Here is a 25917-nt window from a genome sequence, read left to right on the forward strand (position 1 = left end):
CTAGAAATACATATATAGTTGTCCCTTGGTATCCACAGGGGATTGGTTCCAGGACCCCCTTGGATACCAAAATCTGCAGATGCTCAAGTCTCTTATATCAAAATGGTGTTATGTTTGCAACCTCTGTACATCCCTCCCATGTACTTTATCTGGGTTACTTATAATACCTAATACAGTGTAAATGCTATGTAAATAAGTAATAAATACAATTTAAATGTTACGTAAATAGTTGCCAGCTCGTGGCAAATTCAAGTTTTGCTTTTTGGGACTTCTCTGGAATGTTTTCCCCCCAAGTATTTTCAATCCATGGTGGTTGAATCTGGGGATGCAGAATCCGCAGATATAGAGGGCCAACTGAAGTTGATATTCCTAAACTTACGGGCTACATGTATTTACTACAAGGTACCAGTATTTAGTTTTGTTTCCTTGTTAGTTTTATTATTAGTTCTGCTTTTTAATCAAGTTGATGCTGTTTTGAAAAGAAGGAAAAATAAAGAGAACCTCAGCAGAAAAAAGCAGGGGCCAGCCAGCTCTATGTTAAATCCTTACAAAATACTAATTGAAACTACGGCAGAAAAATGGATTTTAAAGAGTAACCTCACCAATACCTAAGTAAAAGTCAATGGGAGGAAACAGCAGTCAGGGAATCCTCAGCTAATTTTTTCACATTAGCAGTTTTTATTTTTGTATGCTAAGTAGAAAAATCAGATATTTTGATTAGCTGTATTTTGTAGTCTTCCATTTAAAGATACACATTGGTCATTTAAAATAGTTATTAACTTTTCTCAAACACAAGGGCATATGTTCTCTCATTAAAAAAAAAAATTGTTCAAAAAGCCAACTGATTAGATTTGTTTGACAAGAAGAGGATTGAATTTTTTGCCTTTTACATCAGGACGTTGCTGCAGAAATGCTGCCTGGTTTATTACCTTCTAGTCCTTCTCCCATATTCATAGATTACTTGATTTAATAGCTATGAAGTCAAAGTTTGAGCTGCATTAACCAAGTTTTTTCTTTTTTTTTTACATTTTATATTTCAGCTTCTCCACAGATGATCATTCAAATTGGTAATTAAAAAATAAACAAACTCACTATTTTAATATGTTAAGAAATCATATAAATGTCAAACTCTTTTAAGACTTGATAAAGACTTTTTATTTAAATTGGCGATAAACCATCTTCCTTGTCTAAAATATATTCTAAGGTCCTGCTATGTAGACATTAATAATGTCTTCCAAAATCAAAGGTTAAAGTGAGAGGAAGGCCAAAGGCCTTGTACACGGTAGTTCAGTGAATATTGCTGTAGGACAGACACTTGTAAGGGTGTATAGCACTTGGTAGCTTTCAGCCCAGATTTTGTTTTGAAACATAGGTTTTCTGCCAAAGTAAATCTCCTTTAAATTAAATCAGCCAACTTATTCACAGAATTATTTTGTAATGCATGCAAAACTTGGTCATTGCTTCCTATTTTTTAATGTATTTTAAAATTTTTGTTTTCATGATATCTTGGTAGATTTTAATTCAATTTATAAAATTACTGTCACTAAAATATGGAAGTCTTCAAAAGTAATCTCAGGGCTTCTTAAAACAAGTCTATCTAATACTTTTCTTTTTTTAAAAACAATTTAGGTTCATTATTGGATCAAAGACTGATGCTGAGAGGTAAAAATATTTGCATCTTTATTTGTGATCTGGATGGATATGATAAACTTCACTCTTGTAGGGTAGAGACTACTCCATTCGAAGTCAAAGCTTTGATTTTAATTATGCCTAGGTATTACTAGGATTTTTAAATAGAATTAGGAAAATAACAAAAGGATAATGTTTAAAATGTAGCTTTATTTTAAATAAGAGAAGTTAGATATATCTACAGTAGCTAAGGAAAATGATTTCTAGGTAACAGTTTAATCAGAATATAAGTGAGAGTCAATGGGTAGTTCTTTTGGCTACTTATTGGTGAAATAATCCCTGTAATTTCTGTATTAGAGACAAGATACTGAAAGTATCTTTAGATTGTTAATTAGCAAAATGTTTTCAGCATTAGCTTGTCATTGAAAATATTAGAAGAATGTGCTTTTATCAAAGATAAATTGTCTAATTTTAATTTTTGTGTTATTTTTGATAGAACTTGGTTCATTAACAGTTACTATTCATTTCCTATGTAGTAAATTTATGTTTAAAATAGAGTTAGCTAATCATTACCTGTTTTCCCCCTAATATTTCAGAGTAGTCAGTCAGTACCAGGAACTGGTCCAGAACGAAGCCAAATGTCCAGTGAAGATGTCGCATAGCTCCAGTGGCTCAGCGAGCTTGAGTCAGCCTTCGCCAGGGAAGGAAACAGAAGTGTGTTTGCTTAGCTTTTTTTGTGCTGTTACTTTTTTCTGCCTAATTGTTCTCAAGGAATCTGAGAAATGTTAAGGGCTGTTTTATGAGGGATAGGGGTATTGTTTAGTTTTGGTTTTACTTTTAATTTTCTTTTTATTACTTAACTTTTTATGATTGAAACTTTCAAATGTACACAGAGGTAGAGCAAAAAGTGTAATGAACATCTGTGTATACTGATCACCCACCTGGCGTCAACAGTTACTATTTTTCTGGAGACGATTTAAGGGTGAAGCTTTGCTGTCATCTTACTCTGCTCTTCTGCCTCAAACTTTCTCCCCACCTTATTACTCAGAAATCTTTCCTTCATCCTGTGTACACTGTAAGTTATCTCATGGATCTCCTTACGTGAAATTATATTTTTTTGAAACACCTGTAATACCCAATCTATAACCATTGAAAGTACATTGCAGTTTTTTAAACCGTGTTTTCATCCAGGAGTTATAATAGTGTTACTAATTTGTGAATTTCTGATTTGACCTTAATTTTAATGAGTATGCTTAATGTCACTGTCTTAGCAGCCTGAGACCCTGTCAGTTCAGTCTTCAGTACTGGGGAAGGGAGTAAAACATCGACCTCCACCCATCAAACTTCCCTCAAGCTCAGGAAATAGTTCCTCAGGTATTACATTCCTTAGTTTTTTGTAATCTAGAGTAAGAAACAACAGACGATCATAATCCAGTTACTCATATTTTGATTTACTCAGAATTTTAAATTGTAAATCTAGGAAACAACTTCTGTATTTTTCTTCTAGGTAACTATTTTACACCACAACAGGTCAGCAGCTTTCTTAAATCTCCAACTCCTCCTCCTGCTTCTAAGCCACCAAGTCTTTCTCGGAAGTCATCCATGGATCTCAGTCAAGTTAGCATGCTTTCTCCAGCTGCCCTGTCACCTGCCAGTTCATCACAAAGTAAGTCATAACCTAAATTCTTCATTAACTCTTCATAAGCTTTTGCATTAGTGTTTCTTAAGATGGCTCTTTTTGACCAGTGAAATAGTGAAATCTGAATGTACTGTCTACCCAAAATGTATAAGTTTTGAGAAGCTTCATGCCAATCTCTTGTTGACCGTATGTATTACATGTTTTGTAATTGTATTTGTTTTTCTGTATTTATGTATGCACCTCGTGTATACCTTTCTTATAGACTTGCAACCTACACATCTCCTGAAAAAAATAATCTGGTAGTTAAATGTGGCAATAAGATTGCAAATTATTTTTTATTCCAGTGTACCCTTGGGCATTTTACATTTTATGTAAACTATGCAGCTGATACGGAAAAAAAGTCATAAGAGTTGTTGCTGCAGTCTTATCTTTGTAAATGTAAGAAGCCAACTAGTTCCAAGGTGGTGATACAGTAAACTGAAAGCCGATTTTTCAATAACACTCTTACACTCTTATAAATTGTTGTCAGTTACTAAAATGTGGGATGATCATAAAGCATCTGAAGATATTAAAATGTAATTTTTACTACTGAATACTTTTTTTTTTTTTAACATCAAGAAGAGTTATTCGAGAATTCTAGCGTTAGTTTTGGAGAATTTCTTCAGATTAGTAAATATCTGAGATATTTAGGTACCAACTTGCAAAAAAGCATTCCAGTTTTTTAGATTTTTTAATAAATAACTAATGTGTGCTGAAAGTTTTAGTACACTGCACAGTGACAGGGTGGTCTTTGCATTAGATGTAAACATCTTCATCTTGATAGCTCAAAAGGTGTAATTTTTCTGCCTTCTTGTTTTGCACAAAGAAAAATTTATAAATTTCCTGAAAGTCTTATTCACACTTCTTATGTTGTGGGTATGGATTATGTTAATCTACTGCACACAGTTGTTACTTTAAGTAAGGGTTGAGTGACAGCTTCTGGACATTCACATTTCTTTCCTTTCTTTCTGCAGGACATGAAAGCTAAAAAAGAAAACACCTCAAGAGCTTTTGGTTTTATTTTTTTGGTTTTTGTTTTTTGTTTTTGTTTTTTTTAAAAAAAGTTGATAAACTGTGCATACTTCATTCACAACAGATTTTCTATACATTCTACATTTAAACAGAAGTACACAGTTACTGTTAAAGATGCAGTATTATCTCTCAAATATTTACTTTATTACTGTGTTTTGTAAAATTTGTTCGTTAGGATAAACTTGATGTGTTAGGATTTAAATATGTATATCTAGGTGCCAAATATGATTGTTAATCATATGTAATTTATTAAATATGTTCAGAGTTTATCTCAGACTGTTAACAGAAAATAAGCAATATTTCTAAGTGAAGTCCTAAATTAGTGAAATCGTAAATAACAAAAATTAATTTGAAGTCCTTTTAAACTTTATAGGCCAAAGGTAGCATGTAGGAAACTAACTTTTAAATGGGTGTTGTGGTAGAATACAAATGTATATTTTTACTGTTACTGTAATAGCATCTCTGATGGGATTTGTAGGTGATATACTGCATCCTTAATTGTAATTGAGTGTAGCAACACTCATGTATCATGTGTAGAAATTAACACTTGCAGTTAACTGCTTTAAAAAAAAAACTGGAACAAATTGTCAGTGCTAAATAAGATTCCATTAACCTTATTTTAAAAAGGACTGGCCATTTATAACAAACTAGCAATTTTTATTTTTCTCAATGAGCAGGATCTGGAACTCCTAAGCCATCTACTCCTACACCAACCCCTTCATCGACCCCACACCCTCCTGATGCTCAGAGCTCAACTCCTATTACCCCTTCAGCTATCCCTACTCCCCAAGATTCAGGCTTCACCCCTCAGCCCACTTTGTTAACTCAGTTTGCTCAGCAGCAAAGGTCTCTGAGCCAGGCAATGCCTGTAACAACCATTCCTCTTTCCACCATGGTAACATCTATAACTACAGGAACCACGGCCACCCAAGTCATGGCAAACTCTGCTGGACTTAACTTCATCAATGTAGTGGGCTCTGTTTGGTAAGTTTGCATTGATGCCCTGATTTTTTTTTTAAGATACTGTAAGCAATCTAAAGAAATTCTTATTTGTGAAATTAAGAACAAATTGCATATTATTGAAATTAAAAGAAAATAGTTTGGATAGAAGCTATCTCAACAAGTATGTTTTAATTTTAGGTGATCAATCTATTACATGCACTAAGATGATACTACTACACATTGACAGCGGCTTAGATTTTCCTGTTTATCCTCTGTTTTACCATCTTTTAAACCATTGATTAGGACATTACTCTTCCAAATTATATTTTAAATATACAGTACTTGATAAATATACAGTAAATATACAGTACTTGATAAATATACAGTACTTACTTGATAAATGTACAGTACTTAATTTTAGCCAACCTTGCTGTCACTTTCTAGCAAAAAAATGAAACTAAGCCTCCAAACTGACATTTAAGACAGAAATATCTGTGTTTGTTTAGTGGTTTGTTTTTTAATCCAAGGAATTATGTGGCTGATTTTCCCTTTTATAGTGCTAGTTTAATGCTTTGTCTTATTCTCCTGCAGTGGAGCTCAAGCTTTGATGAGTGGTTCAAACCCTATGCTGGGCTGTAACACTGGTGCCATAACTCCTACAGGAATAAACTTGAGTGGCCTTCTACCCTCAGGAGGTCTGCTACCAAATGCATTGCCCAGTGCAATGCAGGCAGCTTCTCAAGCAGGTCAGAATATTAGAAATAATAACCTCTAATAAAATTAATGTCCATGCTTATGTAAAAATGCCATTTTAATGATATTATTTAAACATTTAACATCCTTATTTTATGAAGTATTATGTCGGAAATATCTCCTTTCAAAAGCTTTAAGAGTTCTGGTGTTTGAATTAAAAACCCATCTAGCTATGAACTTCTCTGTGAGGAAACTTGGTAAGCCTGTAAGTCTCTGCAAATTTTATCTTTACCTTCCAAAGATTATTATAAAAGTAACTTTTATAATTATCAGTGTAGTCCTGTCCCAGGTAAAAGAAATGTATTTTGAAAACGTATGTGAGCAAGAAAAGCAACACAGCATGGCATTTAAAAGCCTCAGTTCTGGAGCCAGAATGCCTGATTTGAATCCTGCTTGTGCAGCTTACTCTAACTGTGTAATCATGACAAAGTTACCTTTGTGCCTCACTTTCTTCATAAATGTGGATAATAATAATACTTTACCTCATAGTTGTGAGGATTGAATGAATAAATACAGATGAGGTGCTTAAACTATGCCTGAGATGTGATAAACATTCAAAAATATTTGCTGTTATCATCATTAGTAGTAGTTTTCTTGCAGTAGTAGTAATAATTATAATTACGTATACTGGAAAAGAGTTTTAACAACTTGTGCTTTTTTTTTTTAATTTACTAATTATTTGGTTGCATCAGGTCTTAGTTGCAGCAGGCGGGCCCCTTAGTTCTGGCATGCGAACTCTTAGTTGCAGCGTGTGTGTGGGATCTAGTTCCCGGACCAGGGATTGAACCCGGGCGCGGAGTCTTAACCACTGCGCCACCAGGGAAGTCCTGACTTGTGCCATTTTTTAATGCTCTTTAAGAGAATGTATTATATCTCAGAACAGTTCGATTTCTTACTACTGAGAAAAAAATTAACAGGAAAAGTAAACTCACCATAGTAAGAAAAACTTGTCCGAAACTTTCTATGAGTTAAGAGAAAGAGAACCCAAAGAATATAATTTAAACATGTTAATATATTGCTGTGATTTTCTAATTCTAGCTCATATTCTTATTTTAATATGTATAAATATGCTCTAGTGACAGAAGCCCTGGAAATGGAATCAGTGTTGAATTTAGGATTTTATATTTACATATAATTCTACCAGTTACTTGTGGCTCCAAATGCTAACTGTGGGGTCTGAAAGCAGTCACTTAATTTTTCCCCCTTGGCCTCAGTTTCATCTGTTCTAAAATGGGAGTAAAAATTTCTAAATTCATTTATTAATGAAGTGATATGAAAGTGGCTTTAGAAAGCTATAAAGCATTATACAGATGTCATCCACCTTTAAAGGGAGTTATGTCTTTTTTTTTTTTTTTTTTTTTTCATGAGAATCCTGGAGGGAATATCAGTATTGTCACATTTTTATCTGATTGTGCATTTTCCATTTCTTATACAAGACTTTCATACTGTCATCTGTGCATTATTTGCCCTGTATCTTTTTTAATACAATTATCTGCTTAGAGGACTAGATACATTTTTAACTAGTGTTCGAATTGGTATATTTAGTGAGGAAAATATATACAATACATACTTTGAGACTGGGATCAGCAAACTATAACCCACATCTAAGCTAAGAATAGTTTTACATTTTTTAAAGTTTGTTTTTTTAAAAAAAGACAAGAGAAAGAGTATATGAGAGTCTCTGTGGCCCACAAAGCCTACTGGAAGAGTTTGCCAACCCCTGCTTTATGATGTGCTCCATGTTGTGTCACAGATTTTGGGGAATAAGTTCAGAATTAACAGCGCATCGTTTCCTGACTTTCAGCTTGATCCTTACACACAAAATTCAGCAACGTTCTTTAGCATTATTAATATTAGCATTTGTACTTTAAAAAACGGCACAGAGCACACTGCTTCTCAGAGATAGGGTTATTATCATATGCTGTTTAGCACTGAGGAATATAAATAGATGCCAGTCCCTGAAATGTATTTGCACAACAGTGATAGTTTTATTATATTTATGGTGTTTGCATACTGCTAGATTACTTTTCCAGCCAACAGTCAAAATAGTTATAAAGAAGTCTCAGTTTCTGAAATACAGATTATAGTGTACATCTGGTGCTCACATCTTTGGTATTGATGAAAATAGGGGGGGTTTTTGCTTATAAGAAATTTTTAAAGTATAGAAAATAAGCACATCTGTGCAGGAAGTACTTAAAGTATTATATTTTTATATCCTAAAGTATAAAATACTTTCAAGTATAATAAAGTTTTAATTCCCTGTTTTAACCATGAGTTTTATTTAATAGGTGTTCCATTTGGTTTAAAAAATACTTCAAGTCTCAGGCCCTTAAATCTACTCCAGGTAAACCTGAAACACTGCTTTTTATTAAAGTTTTTATAGTTTTTGTTTGTTTGTTTTTAACCATGTAAGTTTGTACATATCAGCATTTGAAGTCTTGAGGTTGTCCAGAATCTTCTAAGGGTGTGGTTACCTTTGCATGTTCAAGTAGATAAGGGGAAAGAATTGGTATCCTATGTACTGCACTTTCATCGGCTCTGGCACCACTGCCGAATCAAGAACTAGTTCCAGAGGGGAGAGTTGACAACTGCCAAGGAAAATAACTTGCCTACAATAGTAGCAGCAGGTATACTTAGAAATAATTTCTCTCTTAACAGACTTTTATGTATGCATGTAGGTATTGCTGTTTGCTTATAGTAGATTTTCTGTGTGAATAGAAAGTTTTAAAATTAGGTATGTGTGTTCTTTTCCTGAGGAGAATATGACTTCGTGACACAGTGCCAGGCACCTAGTAGTCAGTCAATAAATGTTTGTTAGATTACAGTTTGCGTCTAGTAGTGAGACTTTTCTTAACTCATTTTATCAATGTTAACATATAAAGAGATTGTAGGTAAAGAATTTAGTACATGTTGTGAACTTATAATATTCTGAGTGTTATGCTAAGTCCTTTAAGGATGGAGTTCAGTATTAAGCTAGTAGGTTGGAAAATGGATAGGATTATCTACAGAGAATTTTTAGAAAAGGTAGACATAAATATAAAGATTTGGAGACAAAGAATGGCAGAGTTATGGATTATTGGGAAATAACAATAACAAACAGGTCAACCCAGCCTGATACTCAGAAGTAATAAATCAGGAAATACATTTAGAACTAAATCTTAAAACTTATTTCCTGTACACAATATGCAAACAGTGTCAGTATTTACAGACTAATTGAAGAATAATCTAACTGTGATATGGACATATTGGTTTATTTAGCCAACTTTCCTGCACTTTGCTGTAGGAATTTCTACAAGGATCAGTTTCAGTGTTAAGAGGAGTGGGATTCCTTAATAGCACTGATAATAAGGATTAAGGGCAAAGCCACCTTATAAATTATATTTTGCAACATTTATTACTATCTAACTAATTGAGGAAGAAACACTTGACCTGTGCTTTGTCCAGGTTTACCTAACAGTGAGCTGTGCTGAGTGTAGAGCTTCTGACCTGAGACACCTTTTTTGACTATATAGACCTAAGAGTTCTGTATTTGATATTTGCTTGGACTTTCCCACAAAACTTCAAAGTGCTTTTAACTTAAACTCCTGTAGAATAAAATGGAAAAACCATTTGTTTCCTGATGCATTTGGAATGCATAGTTTTAGTTTTTAGTGTGGAGTTTCTGGATACTTCTTTTTTTTAAGTTTTTTTTTTTTTTTAATTAGATTCAGAATGACAGAGCAAGTAATGTCTCCAAACTAAATAAGGACATCTAATGCATTTCCTTTTCAGCTTTGGAATTCCTAGCTATGTTATATAAAAATCCATGCATTTCTGGTTTAGGGCAAAGCTAGACCAAATTTAGGAGACGAGTTTTCTTAATATATATCTCTGATTATCACTAGCTTCTTGTTTATACTTCCAAATGCATTTAATGCTGTTTTGTGTTGATGTATAAAAGGACTTAAATAAAAGCAGTATGTATATTTGGATAGCTAACTATTAACTTGAAGCAGAAAGACTTACATTGGAGATTACTAACATATTTGAGAGCCAAAGTAACAGCACTTAAAAATTGTGTTTAAAGCGATTTGTTCCTTTTTTTTAAGGACAGGAATCTTGTTTTGTTTCCATTTTTGTTCACCTGTTTCCTCAGTCCCTGGAAGAATGCCTGACACATAGTGAATGCTCCAGAAATGTTTGTAGAATAAAGAAATTTAATCTGAAATCGGCTAATTAATTCTTGCTTAAATACTTAATAGCTTCCAGGTGGCTCGCTCATTTTTAACACACTGCAGCAGCAGCAGCAGCTTTCTCAGTTTACACCACAGCAACCTCAGCAACCCACAACTTCTAGTCTTCAACAGCCAGGGGAGCAGGTACGTCCTTTCTACCTTCCATATGCTTTGTATCATAGAATTATAACCTTTTTTGGTATATGCCAAGCATATTTCAAGTGTTTTTATTTAGATTGTTTGAACCAACTTTTCATATGCGGTTTTTCTTTATTAACAATAGCAGCTATCAGTTATTGGGTGCCTATTTCTAATTCTCACAACAGCCATACTTGAATAGATGATGTCACTTCCATCTTGCATAGTCTGAAATAGATTCAGGTGACTAACTTGCTCACAACCATACATCGAGTGGCAGAGCAGGGATTCAAGTCCAGGTTTTTCTGCCTCTATAGGCCATGTATTTTCTACCCCTTCATCATCCTGCTTTTGATAGTATTTTGTCTCTTATTAGAAAAGAGATGTTCTTTTTATCTTGAAGCATAGAACAGAGCGAAGATAGACAAAAACAAATACTTTGTATATTGCCAAACAAAATGAAATTGAACAAGAACTACAGTAAATTAAAGTAGTAGAAGGACCTTCAGGTTTTTCTGAACCTTTGCTGCACTTCGGAATCATCTGGGAAACTAAAAATTACTGATTGCTGAGTCCCACCTTCATCGTTTCTCTTAGTTCACAATTAAATATATGTAATGTTCACTATCAGTCCTTCCACCAAAGATTCCCCAGTCAAATCTTGATTGGATAATGCTCATCCTCTATTACATTTCTCAGGAAGGGCACATTTAAAACTATTTTTCTTTATTAACACATGAAGGATTACTTGGCTGGATATAAAATTCTTGATTTGCACTTTCTTTACAAAATTGTAAAATACTGTACCATAAAATTTACCATCTTAACCATTTCTAAATATGCAGTTTAGTAGCATTAAGTATATTCATATTGTTGTGCAGCCAATCTCCAGAACTTTTTCATCTTGCAAAAGTGAAACTCTATACCCGTTAAACAACTCCTTATTTCCCCCTCCTTCTAGCCAACTTTCTGTTTCTGTGAGTTTGACTACTCCAGGCACCTCATATAAGTGAAATTATACAGTATTTGTCTATTTGTGACTGACCTGTTTAATTTAGCATAATACCCGAAAGGTTCATCCATGTTGTAGCATGTGTCAGAAATTCCTTTTTAAGGCTGAATAGTGTTTCATTGTATTTATATATCACATTTTGCTTATCCATTTATCCATCGATGGACATTTGGATTGCTTCCATCTTTTGATGGAAGTCTGAGGGTTTTTTTTTGTTTTTTTTTTTTTAATGAATTGTGCTTTAGGTATTATGTCTGAGAACTCCTCACCTAGCCCTAGGCCCAAAAGTTTTTTTTTTATAGTTTCCATTTAAATCTATGATCCATTTTCAGTTGATTTTTATAAAAGGTGTGAGACTTTGGTCCAGGTTCATTTTATGGGGTGATATGGATGTCCATTTGCTCCAGCACCATTTGTTAGAAAAGCCATCCTCCTCAACTGAATTACTTTTGCACCTTTGTCAAAGGTCAGTTGGCTGTGTTTGTGTGGCTCTATTTCTGTATTCTCTACTCTGTTTCACCCATCTATGTATTAATATCTGTCACTCTGTTAGTACCATACTGTTGTGATCACTGTAGACTATGTATATATATACACACACACATACATATATACATACACACACATACACGTACATATAGTAAGTCTTAAAATCAGACACAGTGATTCCTCCCATGTTATCCTTCTTTTTCAGAATTCTTTAGCTGTTCTAGATCCTTTGCCTTTCCTTATGAATTTTAAAATCATCTATATCTACAGAAGACTTTGCTGGGATTTTTAAAGGAATTGAGTTAAACCTAAAGGTCATTTTGGGAAAGGCTTACCATGTTTACTATGTGAGTTTTCTAGTCCATGAACACAGTATGTCTCTATCTAGGCTAAAATCAGCTAGTTTTCAGCATACAAAACCTATATGTTTCATAGATTTACACCTGAGTTTCTTTCCTTCTTTCTTTTTCTTTCCCTTCCTTCCTCCCTTCCTTCCTTTATTTCTTTCTCCCTCCCTCCCTTCCTTTTTTTTCCCGTTCTTGGGAAATTGTTAATGGTATTGTTTTTAATTTTGTTTTCTACATGTTCATTGCTAGTATACAGAATTGGTTTTTTTTTTTTTTTTTTTTAAGGGAACGCTATTTATTTATTTATTTATTTATTTATTTATGGCTGTGTTGGGTCTTCGTTTCCATGCGAGGGCTTTTCTGTAGTTGCGGCAAGTGGGGTCCACTCTTCATCGCGGTGTGCGGGCCCCTCACTATCGCGGCCTCTCTTGTTGTGGAGCACAGGCTCCAGACACGCAGGCTCAGTAGTTGTGGCTCACGGGCCTAGTTGCTCCAAGGCATGTGGGATCCTCCCAGACCAGGGCTTGAACCCGTGTCCCCTGCATTGGCAGGCAGATTCTCAACCACTGCGCCACCAGGGAAGCCCTGGTTTTTGTATGTTGATCTTGTGTTCTGCAATCTTACTGACCTCACTTACTTGTTCTAGAAGTTTTTTTGTAGATTCATTAGGGTGTTTTTTCCTAGTCAGTGCCATTTGCAAATAAGGGCAGGTATTTTTTCTTTTTACTCTATATGCCTTTTTGTTTCCTTTTCTTGAATGTGCTCACTAGAAGTTCTAGTACTATGTTGCAAACAGTGTTTTAAGCTTTAAAGACGTGTTCTGATGAAGCTTTATAGAAGCAATATTGAAAAAACAAACACCCCTATCAAAAAATGGGCAGGCCTAAATAGATGAAAAGGGAGTCCTCTTGCACTGCTGGTGGAAATGTAAATTGGTGCAGCCACTATGGAGAACAGTATGGAGGTTCCTTTAAAAACTAAAACCCAAGCTGCCACACGATCCAGCACTCCCATTCCTGGGTATATATCCAGAAAAGATGAAAACTCATTTGAAAAGATACATGCCACCCCCATGTTCATAGCAGCACTGTTTATAATAGCCAAGACAGAAACAACCCAACTGCCATCAACAGATGATTGGCTTAAGAAGATGTGGTATATATATACAGTGGAATATTAGCAATAGAAAGAATGAAATATTGCCATTTACAGCAATGTGGATGGACCTAGAGTATATCAAACTAAGCGAACTAAGTCAGACAGAGCAAGACTAATGTTACATGATATCACTTATACGTTGAATCTAAAAAACAATACAAGTGAATCTATATACCAAACAGAAACAGACCCACAGACAAAGACATAGAAAACAAACGTATGGTTACCATGTTGCAGGGGTGCTTAAATTAGGCGTATGGGATTAACAGATACAGACTATTATAGAGGAAACCGATAAGCAACAAGGATTTAACATATAGCACAGGGAACTACCTTCAATATCTTGTAATAACCTATAAGGGAAAATAATTGAAAAATATGTGTGTGTATATATATACAACTGAATTACTTTGCTCTGTACCTGAAACTAACACGATATTGCAAATCAACTATACTTCAATTAAAAAAAAAAGTTCTGATGAAGCTTTATAGAAGCCTTAGTAATTATTTTTAATACAGAATCAGTTCTGAAAATTAGGTTTTATTTTCTTGCTTTCAAAATACCATAAGCTTATTCTTGCTAATTCTAAATACCTTTGACGTCTTTTCCTTAGGCCATTCTTTTTGCAAGACCTAGACTAATGTTGATTTTTTTTTTTCATACAGGAATAAAATACTAATTCCACCAATCCAAAATTGTTTTTATTTTTGTACAAGTCACGTATTATTTTTTTATTCAGGGTTCTGAACAAAGTTGCACCAGTCAAGAACAGGCCTTATCTGCTCAGCACACTGCAGTTATTAACCTTGCTGGAGTAGGAAGTTACATGCAGTCACAGGCAGCTGGTTGGTATCTTCATAACTAAATATGTTGAATTTATTTAAAGTATCTAATCTATTTGGGATCTCACCATTTTAACTATTTCTTTTCCTTGTGCAAACAGTTACAAGGAAAAAGTTTAGTTGTATTTAATGTGTGAACTATTAAATTGATTAATTGATGGCACTCAGATTTTTTTCATTATTTTGATAATTGATTAAAGTGCTTTGACCTACATATATTAACAGGAGTTAATGTTTTCCTCATGTTAAATTTTGTTGGGAAAATTTTACACAGTTACCCAGCTTACTAGGAAGCTTCTAAAGCTGTTAGCTCTTTATTTTTCCTGGGTTATTGAGACTGCATTTTTCTAGATTGCACAATCTTTTGTCTCATTCCAGTGGCTTGTAGTTGTATGAATTAGGACTTAATAGTCAAGTAGCTTAGCTTCTGTAAGACACTTGTAAAAAAATGCGATTGTACTAAATGATTGCTCACCACTTCTAGTAATAAATGGTGCATCAAAGATACACCTTTAATGAAGATTATTTCATCAATTGAAGATAGCAATTATAACTACATTTAATTAAAATCAAGAAGCCACATGTATAAGAAAACTGAGATACTGTTTGAGGATTAATGAGTGAACATGTTAACATTTTGAATTATCACTGGGCTTACTATGATGCCTTTAGAATCCGGTATAATTCCCAGTGTCCGAATTTGGAATAATTTATGTAAAGTTCTAATTTAGAGGCAGTGAATTTCCACATGGAAATTTATTAGTATAAACTTTTACCCCACAAGCTATTTTTTCCTAAAATAGCTGTAGTATAATTTAGTGGAAAGAACTGTAGGCTGAAAAATGAGAATGTTCCTAGCTCCAGACGTGCCACTAATTACCTTTAAGTGAGTCACTCAAACGATCCAGGTCTGAAATGTCCTCAACTGAGCAGTGAGAGTGTTGAACTTATCCCTGATCTCACTCAGCTCTAAAAGGGTTCACCACCTTTGTTGCTAATAGTGTAGTCTGACATTCATTGTAACATCTTTTAGCACTTGTCTACCAGTTTTGTCCTTATGGTAATTTGGATTTCTCCCACTCCATTTCCTACTTGATTGGTTATATTTTAAAACAGCATACTGTATTCAACATTTTGCTAGAAAGCCTTCTCAACAAAATAGCACTAGTATCAAGTTTCATTGAGATGTAAGAAAAGAGAGGGATACAGTGCTTTGGCCAACATGCTCTCCCTTCTCTTCCATGTCCAGGAAGTTCTATCATCAATGGTACCCTCAACTAACAGGAGTCTGTACTAAATTTATTCTGAAATGTCTGTGATTTGATACTTAAGATTAATCATACTGATACTTTTCTATTATTTCATTTTCTGTGTTGTCCTTTTCTAACCCTGGTAGCTTTCAAACTTTTTGACTGGCCTGCTTTCCCCTTCTCCTCTCTGTAGTGTTGTCTCAGCTTGGCTCTGCCGAGAACAGACCTGAGCAAAGCCTTCCTCAGCAGAGATTCCAGCTCTCCTCTGCCTTTCAACAGCAGCAGCAACAGATCCAAGTAATCCAGCAACTTCACTCTGGTTACATTTTTAAAGATACTCTGCTCCAAAAGTACTTCAAAATACCTTACTTTAGTTTTATGTTACTGTCTTTTAAGACTATACAGTAATTGGTAAATAATTTAGCAAATTTTATTTAAAAGTCTGACAACTTTAGCCAGTGAACTTGGAGCACTGAATATTTTGTACATTTAAGTCATACTCTTTTCCTAATTTAAAATCTTTCCTGAAGTGCTGGTGGCACATTAACATACATTTTTATAAGTTTCAGTACATTTTGAAATAGCTGTAAGTGCCAATGGTTAACTTTTTAATACTGTACTGCAGACGAAGGCAAGTATACCAGTGTTCCTATTTGTAAATGTCATACCTGTTTTAGAAGAATGTTGTTCCATTATTCTAGAAGTCAGCATATTATAGTTGACTTTCTTTAATTTGCAGGGTGGTTTTATATTGCTATAAACTATCATACAACAAAATGGTAACTGAAGTTGCTGAGTTACTGCAATATAGACTGGCCAGGCAAAGTAACAGAAATACTTTTGAAGTTTACCAAGAGCCATTTTTAAAGCCCGCAGCAGGCTTCTGTGCCACTGGTGCTGTTTGACTGTGCATTGTCCTGATGTGGTATAGTCCTTTTTTGTTACCTTGGTGCTTTCTCCCTTTCAGTTTTGTTGTTTTCATCACTCTCAGGAAAAGCATCTTTCCACACCTGCCTACCTTGAACCTAACTTGGTTTCTCCCCTCTGCTTTGCAGCAGCTGCGGTTCTTGCAGCATCAGATGGCTATGGCGGCGGCGGCAGCAGCACAGACAGCTCAGCTACATCGGCATCGGCATACAGGCAGCCAGTCAAGAAGTAAAACGAAGAGAGGCACGCCAACCACTCCAAAATTCTGAGTCTTGCATTATTTTCTTTCTTTTTTAAAACGTAAGAGCATTGAATCAAAAGGATTCTGAGTTTCTACTTCGTTTTTGTTTTTTAACATGTGTCAGTATTTTACATTGCTAGATATACAAACTTTATACGAAGCACAACCCTACGATTTTTAAATAAAAACAGGGAAATGGTTTAATGAACCATTAGGGTGGGTTTGCCTAAGTCACTGCTTTTTAAAAACGGTTTCACTGTACATAATACAGAAGTGACCTAAGAAATACTAGAAACATCTTTCAGAAGAATGTAGTTTGATATTTATTTAGTATAAAAGGTTTGTGCACAGTGTAACAAATACAGTTTTTACAAATCTGTTTTGAAAATGTGGTGGTTGTTTATTTGGGTTTCATACTCTTAAATACTTCATCCATCAGTTTTTTTACTTCTTTGTGTCTTGTAACTGCTCGGCTCATACAATCTTGAAGTTTAGCTCCAGTCAGTCCACTTCCACCTGAAAAATTATTGTGCCAACACTTATTTTTACATGATCTACATCATGTCAAGTTATTGACATAAAACAAAAAAAGTGAATATAAACCAGTGGTGTGGTCTCAAGATTTGCAGGTTATGTTTTAACAAGACCTCCTGAAGTTTAAGAATCACTGACAGGGCTTCCCTGGTGGCGCAGTGGTTGAGAATCTGCCTGCCAATGCAGAGGACACGGGTTCGAGCCCTGGTCTGGGAAGATCCCACATGCCGCGGAGCAACTAGGTCCGTGAGCCACAATTACTGAGCCTGCGCGTCTGGAGCCTGTGCTCCGCAACAAGAGAGGCCGCGACAGTGAGAGGCCCGCGCACCGCGATGAAGAGTGGCCCCCACTTGCTGCAACTAGAGAAAGCCCTCGCACAGAAAAGAAGACCCAACACAGCCATGAATAGATAAATAAATAAATAAAAATTAAAAAAAAAAAATCACTGACATACAATATAAAAATGCAAGGCATCTGAAGTAACAAAGAAACCATAGTAAATTTACATTACATAAACCAGTAAAACATCCCACATTCCATTTGGCCCTCCCTAATATAAAGAAGCTCATGCTGAGTTTTCATCTACATGTTTAGTACTGCAATGGAAGGAAAGTGCGTGCCTGGTTTGTGAAGACAACATAGCTTGCCTTCCTCGTCCATTACTACTGTTAAGGTTCCAGTTGCCAGGTTTTCCTCCTCTTCAGTAGGGTCAACTATAAGCAGAGTGCTATTTTAAAAATAAAATAAAAAAAATAAATTATCAACCCATGGGACAAATTTTTAGAAAAAAGTACAAATGAAACTCACTACCTGCATTTTAGCTTAAGTAAGGAGCTAGACAGAACTGGTAGAAACCAGAAAAGTTAATAGCAACCTGAAATTCTACTACTTGTAAGAATCTTTGTCCTCCCTTCAATTAAATATACAACCTTTTAATACATCTGATTAACTTACTCATCAAACACAGCAAAGGAAGTTGCAACTGGATGAGTTCTAATATTCAAATAACTTTTCTTCTTTAAATTAACTTCTGCTAAAGCAGTTTCTTCATTTATAGTTACTTCAGGCAACTGTACTAGAAAAAGGCGAATATGTAAAGTCAGTCCCTCTAGTGAAAGAAACAAAAAGGCATTCTGTGCTTCATTAATTCACTTTTCCCTCTATTTAACTTGTCCAGAAGTATTATTTTTTAAAAAATATATCTTAGGACAATTAAGGCAAATACAGTAGATACAAACATGTTTTTCTTTAATTTAGAAACACATGAATGATAGGTAAGTCTTAACAAAAACCTTTAAAAATTTATTGAGAAATTTTACCAAAACGGAACATTCTAACACATAAGTAGGAACATTCCCTTTTATTAAGGTTGCTTACCATTTTTCAAAGCTGCTAACAAAGCAAAGGTGCAAGCATCCAAAATGTTTCCATCATGGTTGAGGCAAATGAGATCACAGTATAGAACCCAAGCAAGCTAAAATAGAGTTTACACAAAGTGGAAATTAAAGCCTTCTGATTGCTATAACGTGGTATTTGTTTCTACTTACAAACCACACCCTTGGCTAGACAATCAAGATAACCTTCAAGGCTCAGAAACTTTAAAAAAAAAAAAAAAAAATTAAATTTCCCCCACAAAAAAACATTTCAGAATTAATAAAAGTTCATAGCTTCTTTATTCCTCTTACCTTTCCTGGAGAGATACATAAGTCCTCTTTCTGAATTACCTGTGAACTTGATTTGAAGACATAGAACACAGTAAATGAAAGTTCAAAAACTCTCTAAAATGAATGGTAGTCACATTTTATCATGATGATCTTACTTTTCAATGACATCTGCAATGAACTGGCTAGCCACCTGGGCCTCTTCTCCAGGAGGTCCAGACCGAAATCTCCAGGAACACAGAGGTGATAGATCCACATTAGGAACTGAAAGAAACTGCAGCTATGAACCAAATTTCACCTCTCGTTTAGTTTTAAAGATAATATCAATCCACGGCAAAGACAACTGTAGGCATAGATAGGCTTTCCAAGTGGAAAGCATTGTAACACATCAATCATATTCTTTTTCATCTTTGTGAGACTCTTATGCTTAGATAAAATTTATTTTTTCCCACACAAATAACCGCCCAGCCAAAAAAAAACGTGTTTAAGAAACAGCCTCAATCCTAAATTATTCATGAAAGTTTCTAGGTTTCTTTCAAAATACCCCAATCTGTAACAGTAGATAGCCCCTCCAGTCATACCAACTGTTCTGCATTTTTAAAATGTTGGTTCCTACCATAAAGTAAAGATGGTCCAAGTTAAGAAAAAAAACCACATAGTGGTATAAAGGAAAATTCTTTATGGAAACAGAAAAGTTTGCAATTACAGCCCTTTGCCTAAGAGAATCTATTTTCTTGGTTGATGACATCTGTGTAAACCAAAAGTGATCAAACAAGTTTGATAAAAGGTATTTACAAAATTCTGTATCTTGCTATTATGCTATCTTCTAACATAAACATACACAAAACTTTTCAGGGACGTCTGAAGCTTATGAATAATTTTCTTCAACTCACCTACTAAGATTTAACTATAATAATAGTATTAACTGTCTTAAAGTATTTGTATTAAATTTATGAAGCCATTTAACTTACCAATATATCCTTTATCAGGGGCATCTGTTGGTGGTGCTCCAAATTCCTACAGAAGCAGACAAATGTTTCCTATGAAAGAAGCTACTAAAAAATTGTGAAGAAGTCAGTTATGGAAGGCTCTACCAAAGACCATCTTAGCTAGTTAACTACATCATGAGCATCTACTGGGAAGATGAACTTGGGAACGTATGTCAGGGGCTCTAGGAACACTGGACCACTCCTCACTAGCTCTGCAAGGCAAGAAGGCAGCTGATGGTAGTGCTACTCATCAAAATTACTTGGGGCTCTTTAGATTTCTGTCCCACCCTCTCTTTCACTTATTCAGTAGCCAAGAATCTGAATTTAAACCCCAGGTGATACTGACACAGTCCGATTTAGGAATTGATGGTATAATGGTCAAGAGCAAAAGCCCTGGAATTACCGACCTGGTTCAAAAGTCAGACCCACACCTTTTGGCTGAGAGACTTTGGGCCAGTTATTGAAAGAACTTAGGTTAAGTAACTCAGAGTTCAGTGTAGTCAAAAAAGCAGAGGCTTTGGAGTCAGTTATGTCTAAGTTCTATTTATGAGCCTTATGTTCCTGGACAAGTTATTGAACGTCATGTAAAATAGGAAATGAAGAGAGAAATACTTCAAATGATTATTCTGAGGATTAAACTGGATAATTCTGTAAAACACCTAACATAAGGTACCTGGAACATAGCAAATACTCAGTAAATAGTAGCTATTATTCCCTCAAGCTTTTCTTTTGAGCAATTTCTACACATTTGCACAGATTAAATGGCATCCCTAGATAAAAATATGTCACCAAAAATCTCTCAATTTCTCAAATTACAACCAAATTCTTTAAAAAGTAAAGGTGGTGAGGATTTTTTTAAATTGTTCCATTTCAGCACATTTGAGAATGTTCATAAATTGTAATTAAGAGCCATTAAACTTGGGTTGTATTATCTAAAACTCAAAGGTGAAAACTTCGGAAATGAAAACAAATACTAAAAAACTGACACCTGATTGCCTAATCAACAGCAGAACTATAGGTGTATATTACAATCTAATAAATATATGAAGCTAATTTAGTAACTCAAATCTTAGTAATATATACAGTAAACCTACCGCTTTAATTCCACAAATTACTGTAGTATTTCCCAGCTTCACTAAAGAAGAACCATCTGCAGTACCAATTGAACCTGAAAAGGTAAGTATTTAAACAAAATGAAAAAGTGTTTTCGTCTTCTACATATGATTTCATCTTGCTACAAATCTAAGTTGTTTATGAAAATTTATTCCTTGCTTGAGTCTTTTTAAAATTACAGTTGACCTCTGAGCAACATGGGTTTGAAATGCACCCGTCCACCTATATACAAGGATTATTTCCAATAAATATTACCACAGTACTACACGATCCACGGTTGGTTGAGTCTGAGGATGCAGAGCCTCGGTTACAGAGCACCGATCCATAACTGTAAAATTACGCTCGGATTTCTGACTGTGCGAGGGCCGGCGCCCCCAACCCCCTCGTCGTTCAAGGGACAGCCGCACCAGTCTAAGGATTGTTCATTGTCCCTGAAGTGAGTTAATCATTTGTTGTTCAATCACAGGGCTGTTACAAAGATTTAAATCTCTTGACACAAAATCACTGTAATCCCTTAGACACGGTAGAATTTGTCTGAAATACTGTTTAAATGGCTTAGAGGCTAAAACTTGGGAATGTCATATAGGTAAAATAGGGAAATTCCATGTTTGCAACAGAAGGTTTAATAAATATAAGATATATAAGAAAACCATGTCTTAGAAGTTCTGAACGGAGGAAGGCAGGAAAACACTTTACAGTTACTTTAAAATTTAACATGAGCATAACAACTGAGAGGACAGTGAGTTTAAAAAAACTTTACAAAGAAAAATTTACTTTAAAAAAAACTTCTATTTTCAGAACTGAGGCAACTTCAACATTCTATTTTAGAACTCAAAATACCCTCACCTATGTTGACAGTTGTGGTTCTGAATTCACCAAGTTCTCTTCCATCAGGACGGCAATTCTCTTTCTAAATAAATATATTAAAGTAGATTACATCTACAAGTATATTTTATACACACCAGTGAAAATACACTAAACCTCGTTAATTCAAATTAATTTGAATTACTTGAAAATTGTCTTTTAAAAACTGAGGTATAATTGTCGTATGACATATTAGTTTAGGTGTGCAATGTAATGATTGATATTTGTATTTATGGAAAAAGCACATGATATCATTATCAAAAGGCAAAAAATGTACATAACCACCTTTACTTACCAAAAATCTCCTGTAATACTCCAGAGGTTCCACAGTTCTGAAACACATGTTAAAGATGAGATAAATTAGTAAATCAATATAAATCCAGAAATTGGCAAAAGTCTTAATAGTGTGGTGATGGAGCAGAAATCTCCAAAATTTGTAACTAAGTTTCTTTCAGGAATTCTAACGTTTATGTTGCCACGTGTTGCTAATTATAAAAATTAGATACCTTTGCAATAACCACACTCAAAGGCTGTCCTTAATTTTGCTGTAAACAAGTATAGGGTTGGAGCCCAAAACGCTAGGGCATCTTTAGAAGAGGATTAATACAGGTGTGAAAATAACATCACTCTCACTCTGAAGCAGGGATTCTTGGTGGGCAGGAAAAAAAAGAGTTACATATTTGTTTTCACTATCCAGTGACTGAAATTTAGCATACTCTTCAATTATGACCGTTGGCAATAAACCATTATAATATTAGCCGTACCTGCGACTTTAACAACCACAGAGAGTAAATGTTTTCGTTTTTACTTTAGAGTTGTCGAAGGTACCTGTAAGAATCCTCGTTACTTCTAAATTCCAGGAGTTAGTTACTAAGCTCCCCAGGAGATCTTAATTAAGAAAGTTAATTCTAAAATAGATGTATATCTCATTATATCATAAACTTGGAATTTATACAAACAGATAACTGTACAATTGGTTTCCTTTGGAATCTTATTTGTTTTATTTATTTAAAACTGGACTCAGAACGAAAATCTACAGGCTTCTCCAGAGCGGCAGCAAAAACTCTTAAGTAAAACCTTCCGAACGAGGAACAACGTTTTTAGAAATAAGTTTCAAGGGAGAGGGAGAGCAGTGTCGCAGGTGGTTCTAACAGAACACTTTCACGAAGTTACAACTGCTCCCCTGGGGCTGCAGGTCCACTACACACCAAGCCACAGCGCTCGCAGCGGGTACCGAGCTCAACACAGCCCCTTCCAGCGCTCGCCTCCCCGGCGGGAAGACGCCCCCTTTCCTTTCACTACGACCACCTCCAGTCCTCCCGCCCGCCGCCCGCTTCCGTGGTGGAAAGAAGTGGGAACCAGGTAGGGGGGGTCTCCCGGTGAGAAAATTCCGGGTAACGGGAGCCGCCAACCGGCACGGTACGAACTCGCGCCCGCCAGCCGCCCCCACTCACTTGAACCCGGCAGCCATCTTCCGCCCGCGGGTCTGCGTCTGCGCGTCGGCGTCTCTGTGCGTCTGCGCGTCGGCGCGTCTGCGCGTCTGCGTCTTACGTCTGCGCCTGCGCCTGCGCGCGCGCCGCCGCCGCCTGGGTAGCACCGCCCCTTCCGCCGGCTCTGCGGTGCCGCTTCGCACTTTCAGTACTGACACCTGCGCCCTTCTCCCGCTGCCGGATATCTAGAAGGCAGGGTGGAGTGGGCGGAGCGGGCGGCGTGGGGACGGTTTCCAGCCTGCCTTTGCTTAGACTTCCCCTAGCCAGATGCCCCTCGAGGTTTCCTAGACTTTGACGCGTTTTGACGAATCGGCTATTACAGAAGTGATGAGTGCCTGTCTAGAGACTGGTGGTTGAAGAGTTTCAGAGAAAACCGACCTTATATAAAGCAAAGAATCAAGTGTTGAATGTGGAGCATAATTCCGATGTTTCAGGGTCCTTTTCCCGCCTCCTTCTTATTCTGGGCCCTGGGCTTGCCTTCTCCCAGGTAAAAGCCTCCCTGCTCCAGCACCGAAGAATTACGTAAATTTTCTGTGCCCTCGTTTTCCGCATCAGGTTACCTTTGTAGGTGCCGGGAGCGGGCTCCAAATGAGCAGCTTTTGTTGTAGCTTGTGTCGTGGCTCAAGACCTCCATCTCCCTCGTGTAAAATACAGGGCATCCGATTCAGTTTGAATGTCAGATAAACAAAGAGTATACCCAAAATAGTTCGTGTTATTGTTACCAGAAGCTGGGGGAGAACTGGGAAAGTTTTAGAAATAGATGGTGGTGATGGTTGCAGGAAATTGTGAATGCAGTTACTGCCACTGTAGTGTACACATAAAGTGGTTAAAATGGGAAATTTTATGTTTTATCAGAGTTTTAAAAAATTAATGTAATATACCAAAAACAAATGCGTGGGTTATATGGTGTGTTTTATTTTAATAATGCTGTTAAAAAACGATTCGTTGCCTATGTGAAATTCAACTTATGTGGACATCCTGAATTTGTACTTGCCAATTCTGGCAACCTTAACTACGGTGGAACAGAGCGCCTGCCCCCCGTCCTCCCCAAAACGGACTGAGCGCCTCCCATACAACTACATATTCTTCGCCTCGCCGCGCGGGGGCGCTGTGGGCGGCGCGGGGTCGTGGCCGAGTCTGGCCGCGCGGCGGCGCTGTGGGCGGCGGGCGCCCGGCCGGCCGGGTCTTTCTGCGGGTGGGAGGCGGGGCTGCGCGGCCGCACTTCCGCATGTGTGTAGGCGCGGGATAGGGCGGGCGGCGGCGGCGGCGCCGGCATGGAGGATGGTTCCGCTCCTGCTGCAGCTGGCGGTGCTCGGCGCGGCGCTGGCGGCCGTAGCCCTGATTCTGGTGAGGAGAGGAGTTGGGGACCGACGCGGGCCTGGGCTCACTGCTCTCCGGGAGACTCGGCCCCCAGGCATCCTCTCCTCCGCGCTGCCGGCTCTTGGGCGTGTCCTTTACACCATACTTCCATCTGAGCCTTGACCCCAGAATTTCCTCTCCTAGAATTTCATACCCCCTTTCTTCGTTCTTTATGTTTACTTTAGAGCTTCATATCCCTGCGTGCCCAGAGCCTAGTACTTGTGTTTACTGGGACATGCCCACCCTATCTTATGTCACCCCCTGGTCCCCGGACTCTGCCCACCCGCCCTCTCAGCCTCGACCTCTCCAGGATTTCCTCCCGGGTCTGCAATCGCTGTAGTTCTGGCCCCATCGGGGAGGTCTTGAGCCCCCAGAAAGTGCTTTCTAGACACTCCCTTTCCTGCTGTAGTTAAGCAAATAGAAAGTGTTGATAGCACTGACAAGAGCCATCTGTTACAGATTGGATAAATCAGCGGATCAGGAAGACCCACTAGGGACATAGGAAGACCAAGATAGACAAGGCCTGGTGTTACCGTATGCCTGGGGGTCGTTATGTCCTAGAATTCAACACCGTAAGCTTGCTGCCTCTAAAAGAGACAGTACAGGGGAATTCAAACTCCGATTTTCTTTGCCGTTACTGTGGAAACGCGGAAACATTGTAGCACTTGCTGATCCATAGGTAATAGGAAATTTGCCAAGTGAATTTTCTCCCATATAGTTGGAATGGGCCTGCCTCTAGTTAGTAAATGGAGCGTTTTCCGCTTCCTTGACGTTAAGGTTAGCAGCCTAGATAGCATTGCCAGGAAGGCCACTTTGCCACCTGACCAGAATTTATGGCTTAGAAGTAGTGTAGATAGAGAAAAAGTGGTGTATCCTGACTTCTTTAGGGTTTGTGTCTGGGTGAGAGAGGAGTCCTCTCTTTCCCTTAGTAGTATATGGAGATTTGGGCGGGGGGGGGTTCAGGTTTTGGGTGGGACAGAGCTTGACAGAATCCTAGACTGAATCTGCCTTGTGTTGACTGTGTTGCACAGATTTAAATGTGTACGTTATGAGATTGTACTGGAAGTATTTGATCCTATTAGCTGGAAGTGGTTATAAGAGCTCTTATTTATTGAGCACTTACAGTATGTTGGGTATTGTATTCAGCATTCAACAGGGATTATCTCATTTGATCTTTAAAACAGTGCTGACAGAAATGTTATCATTAGCTTCCTTTGGTGAGGAAGCTGATGAGCTGGTATGCAAATGTTACCC

At 36.8% G+C, this 25917-nt stretch overlaps 3 protein-coding genes across 31 annotated transcripts in view; 2 read left to right on the top strand and 1 right to left on the bottom strand.

The window, feature by feature from the left end:
- SUPT20H (SPT20 homolog, SAGA complex component) overlaps positions 1-17041 on the top strand; it is a 39884-nt gene extending 22843 nt beyond the window's left edge. For 10 of the 26 annotated variants that reach the window (XM_082435600.1, XM_082435585.1, XM_082435583.1 and 7 more), the window contains 12 exons: positions 1041-1067; positions 1630-1662; positions 2226-2343; positions 2901-3003; positions 3137-3295; positions 5017-5323; positions 5873-6027; positions 8323-8378; positions 10276-10392; positions 14133-14238; positions 15679-15782; positions 16541-17041. In XM_082435600.1, the coding sequence (XP_082291726.1) occupies positions 1041-1067; positions 1630-1662; positions 2226-2343; positions 2901-3003; positions 3137-3295; positions 5017-5323; positions 5873-6027; positions 8323-8378; positions 10276-10392; positions 14133-14238; positions 15679-15782; positions 16541-16681 (1426 nt within the window). In that variant the 3' untranslated portion in view covers positions 16682-17041. Of the gene's footprint in view, positions 1-1040; positions 1068-1629; positions 1663-2225; positions 2344-2900; positions 3004-3136; positions 3296-4281; positions 5324-5872; positions 6028-8322; positions 8379-10275; positions 10393-14132; positions 14239-15678; positions 15783-16540 lie in introns of all 26 variants that reach the window. The other 16 variants (XM_082435596.1, XM_082435593.1, XM_082435595.1 and 13 more) reach the window with 10 other exon arrangements.
- Positions 16953-23316, bottom strand: EXOSC8 (exosome component 8). Its single transcript, XM_082435754.1, has 11 exons — positions 23269-23316; positions 22110-22146; positions 21797-21860; positions 20932-21005; positions 19820-19865; positions 19007-19112; positions 18873-18918; positions 18565-18661; positions 18142-18262; positions 17808-17914; positions 16953-17169 (listed from the first exon to the last, which is right to left on the bottom strand). Exons 1-11 carry the CDS (start codon positions 23283-23285, stop codon positions 17054-17056), a joined length of 831 nt encoding a protein of 276 aa, XP_082291880.1. The 5' UTR covers positions 23286-23316; the 3' UTR covers positions 16953-17053.
- Positions 23317-23593: 277 nt separating this feature from the next.
- The window catches only part of ALG5 (ALG5 dolichyl-phosphate beta-glucosyltransferase), a 39317-nt gene continuing 36993 nt past the window's right edge, over positions 23594-25917 (top strand). For 2 of the 4 annotated variants that reach the window (XM_082435721.1, XM_082435719.1), the window contains exon 1: positions 24487-24651. In XM_082435721.1, the coding sequence (XP_082291847.1) occupies positions 24586-24651 (66 nt within the window). In that variant the 5' untranslated portion in view covers positions 24487-24585. Of the gene's footprint in view, positions 23792-24486; positions 24652-25917 lie in introns of those variants that run through there. The other 2 variants (XM_082435722.1, XM_082435720.1) reach the window with 2 other exon arrangements.

The sequence above is a fragment of the Balaenoptera physalus genome (assembly GCF_965194825.1).
Source record: "Balaenoptera physalus genome assembly, chromosome: 18".
NCBI lineage: Eukaryota > Metazoa > Chordata > Mammalia > Artiodactyla > Balaenopteridae > Balaenoptera > Balaenoptera physalus.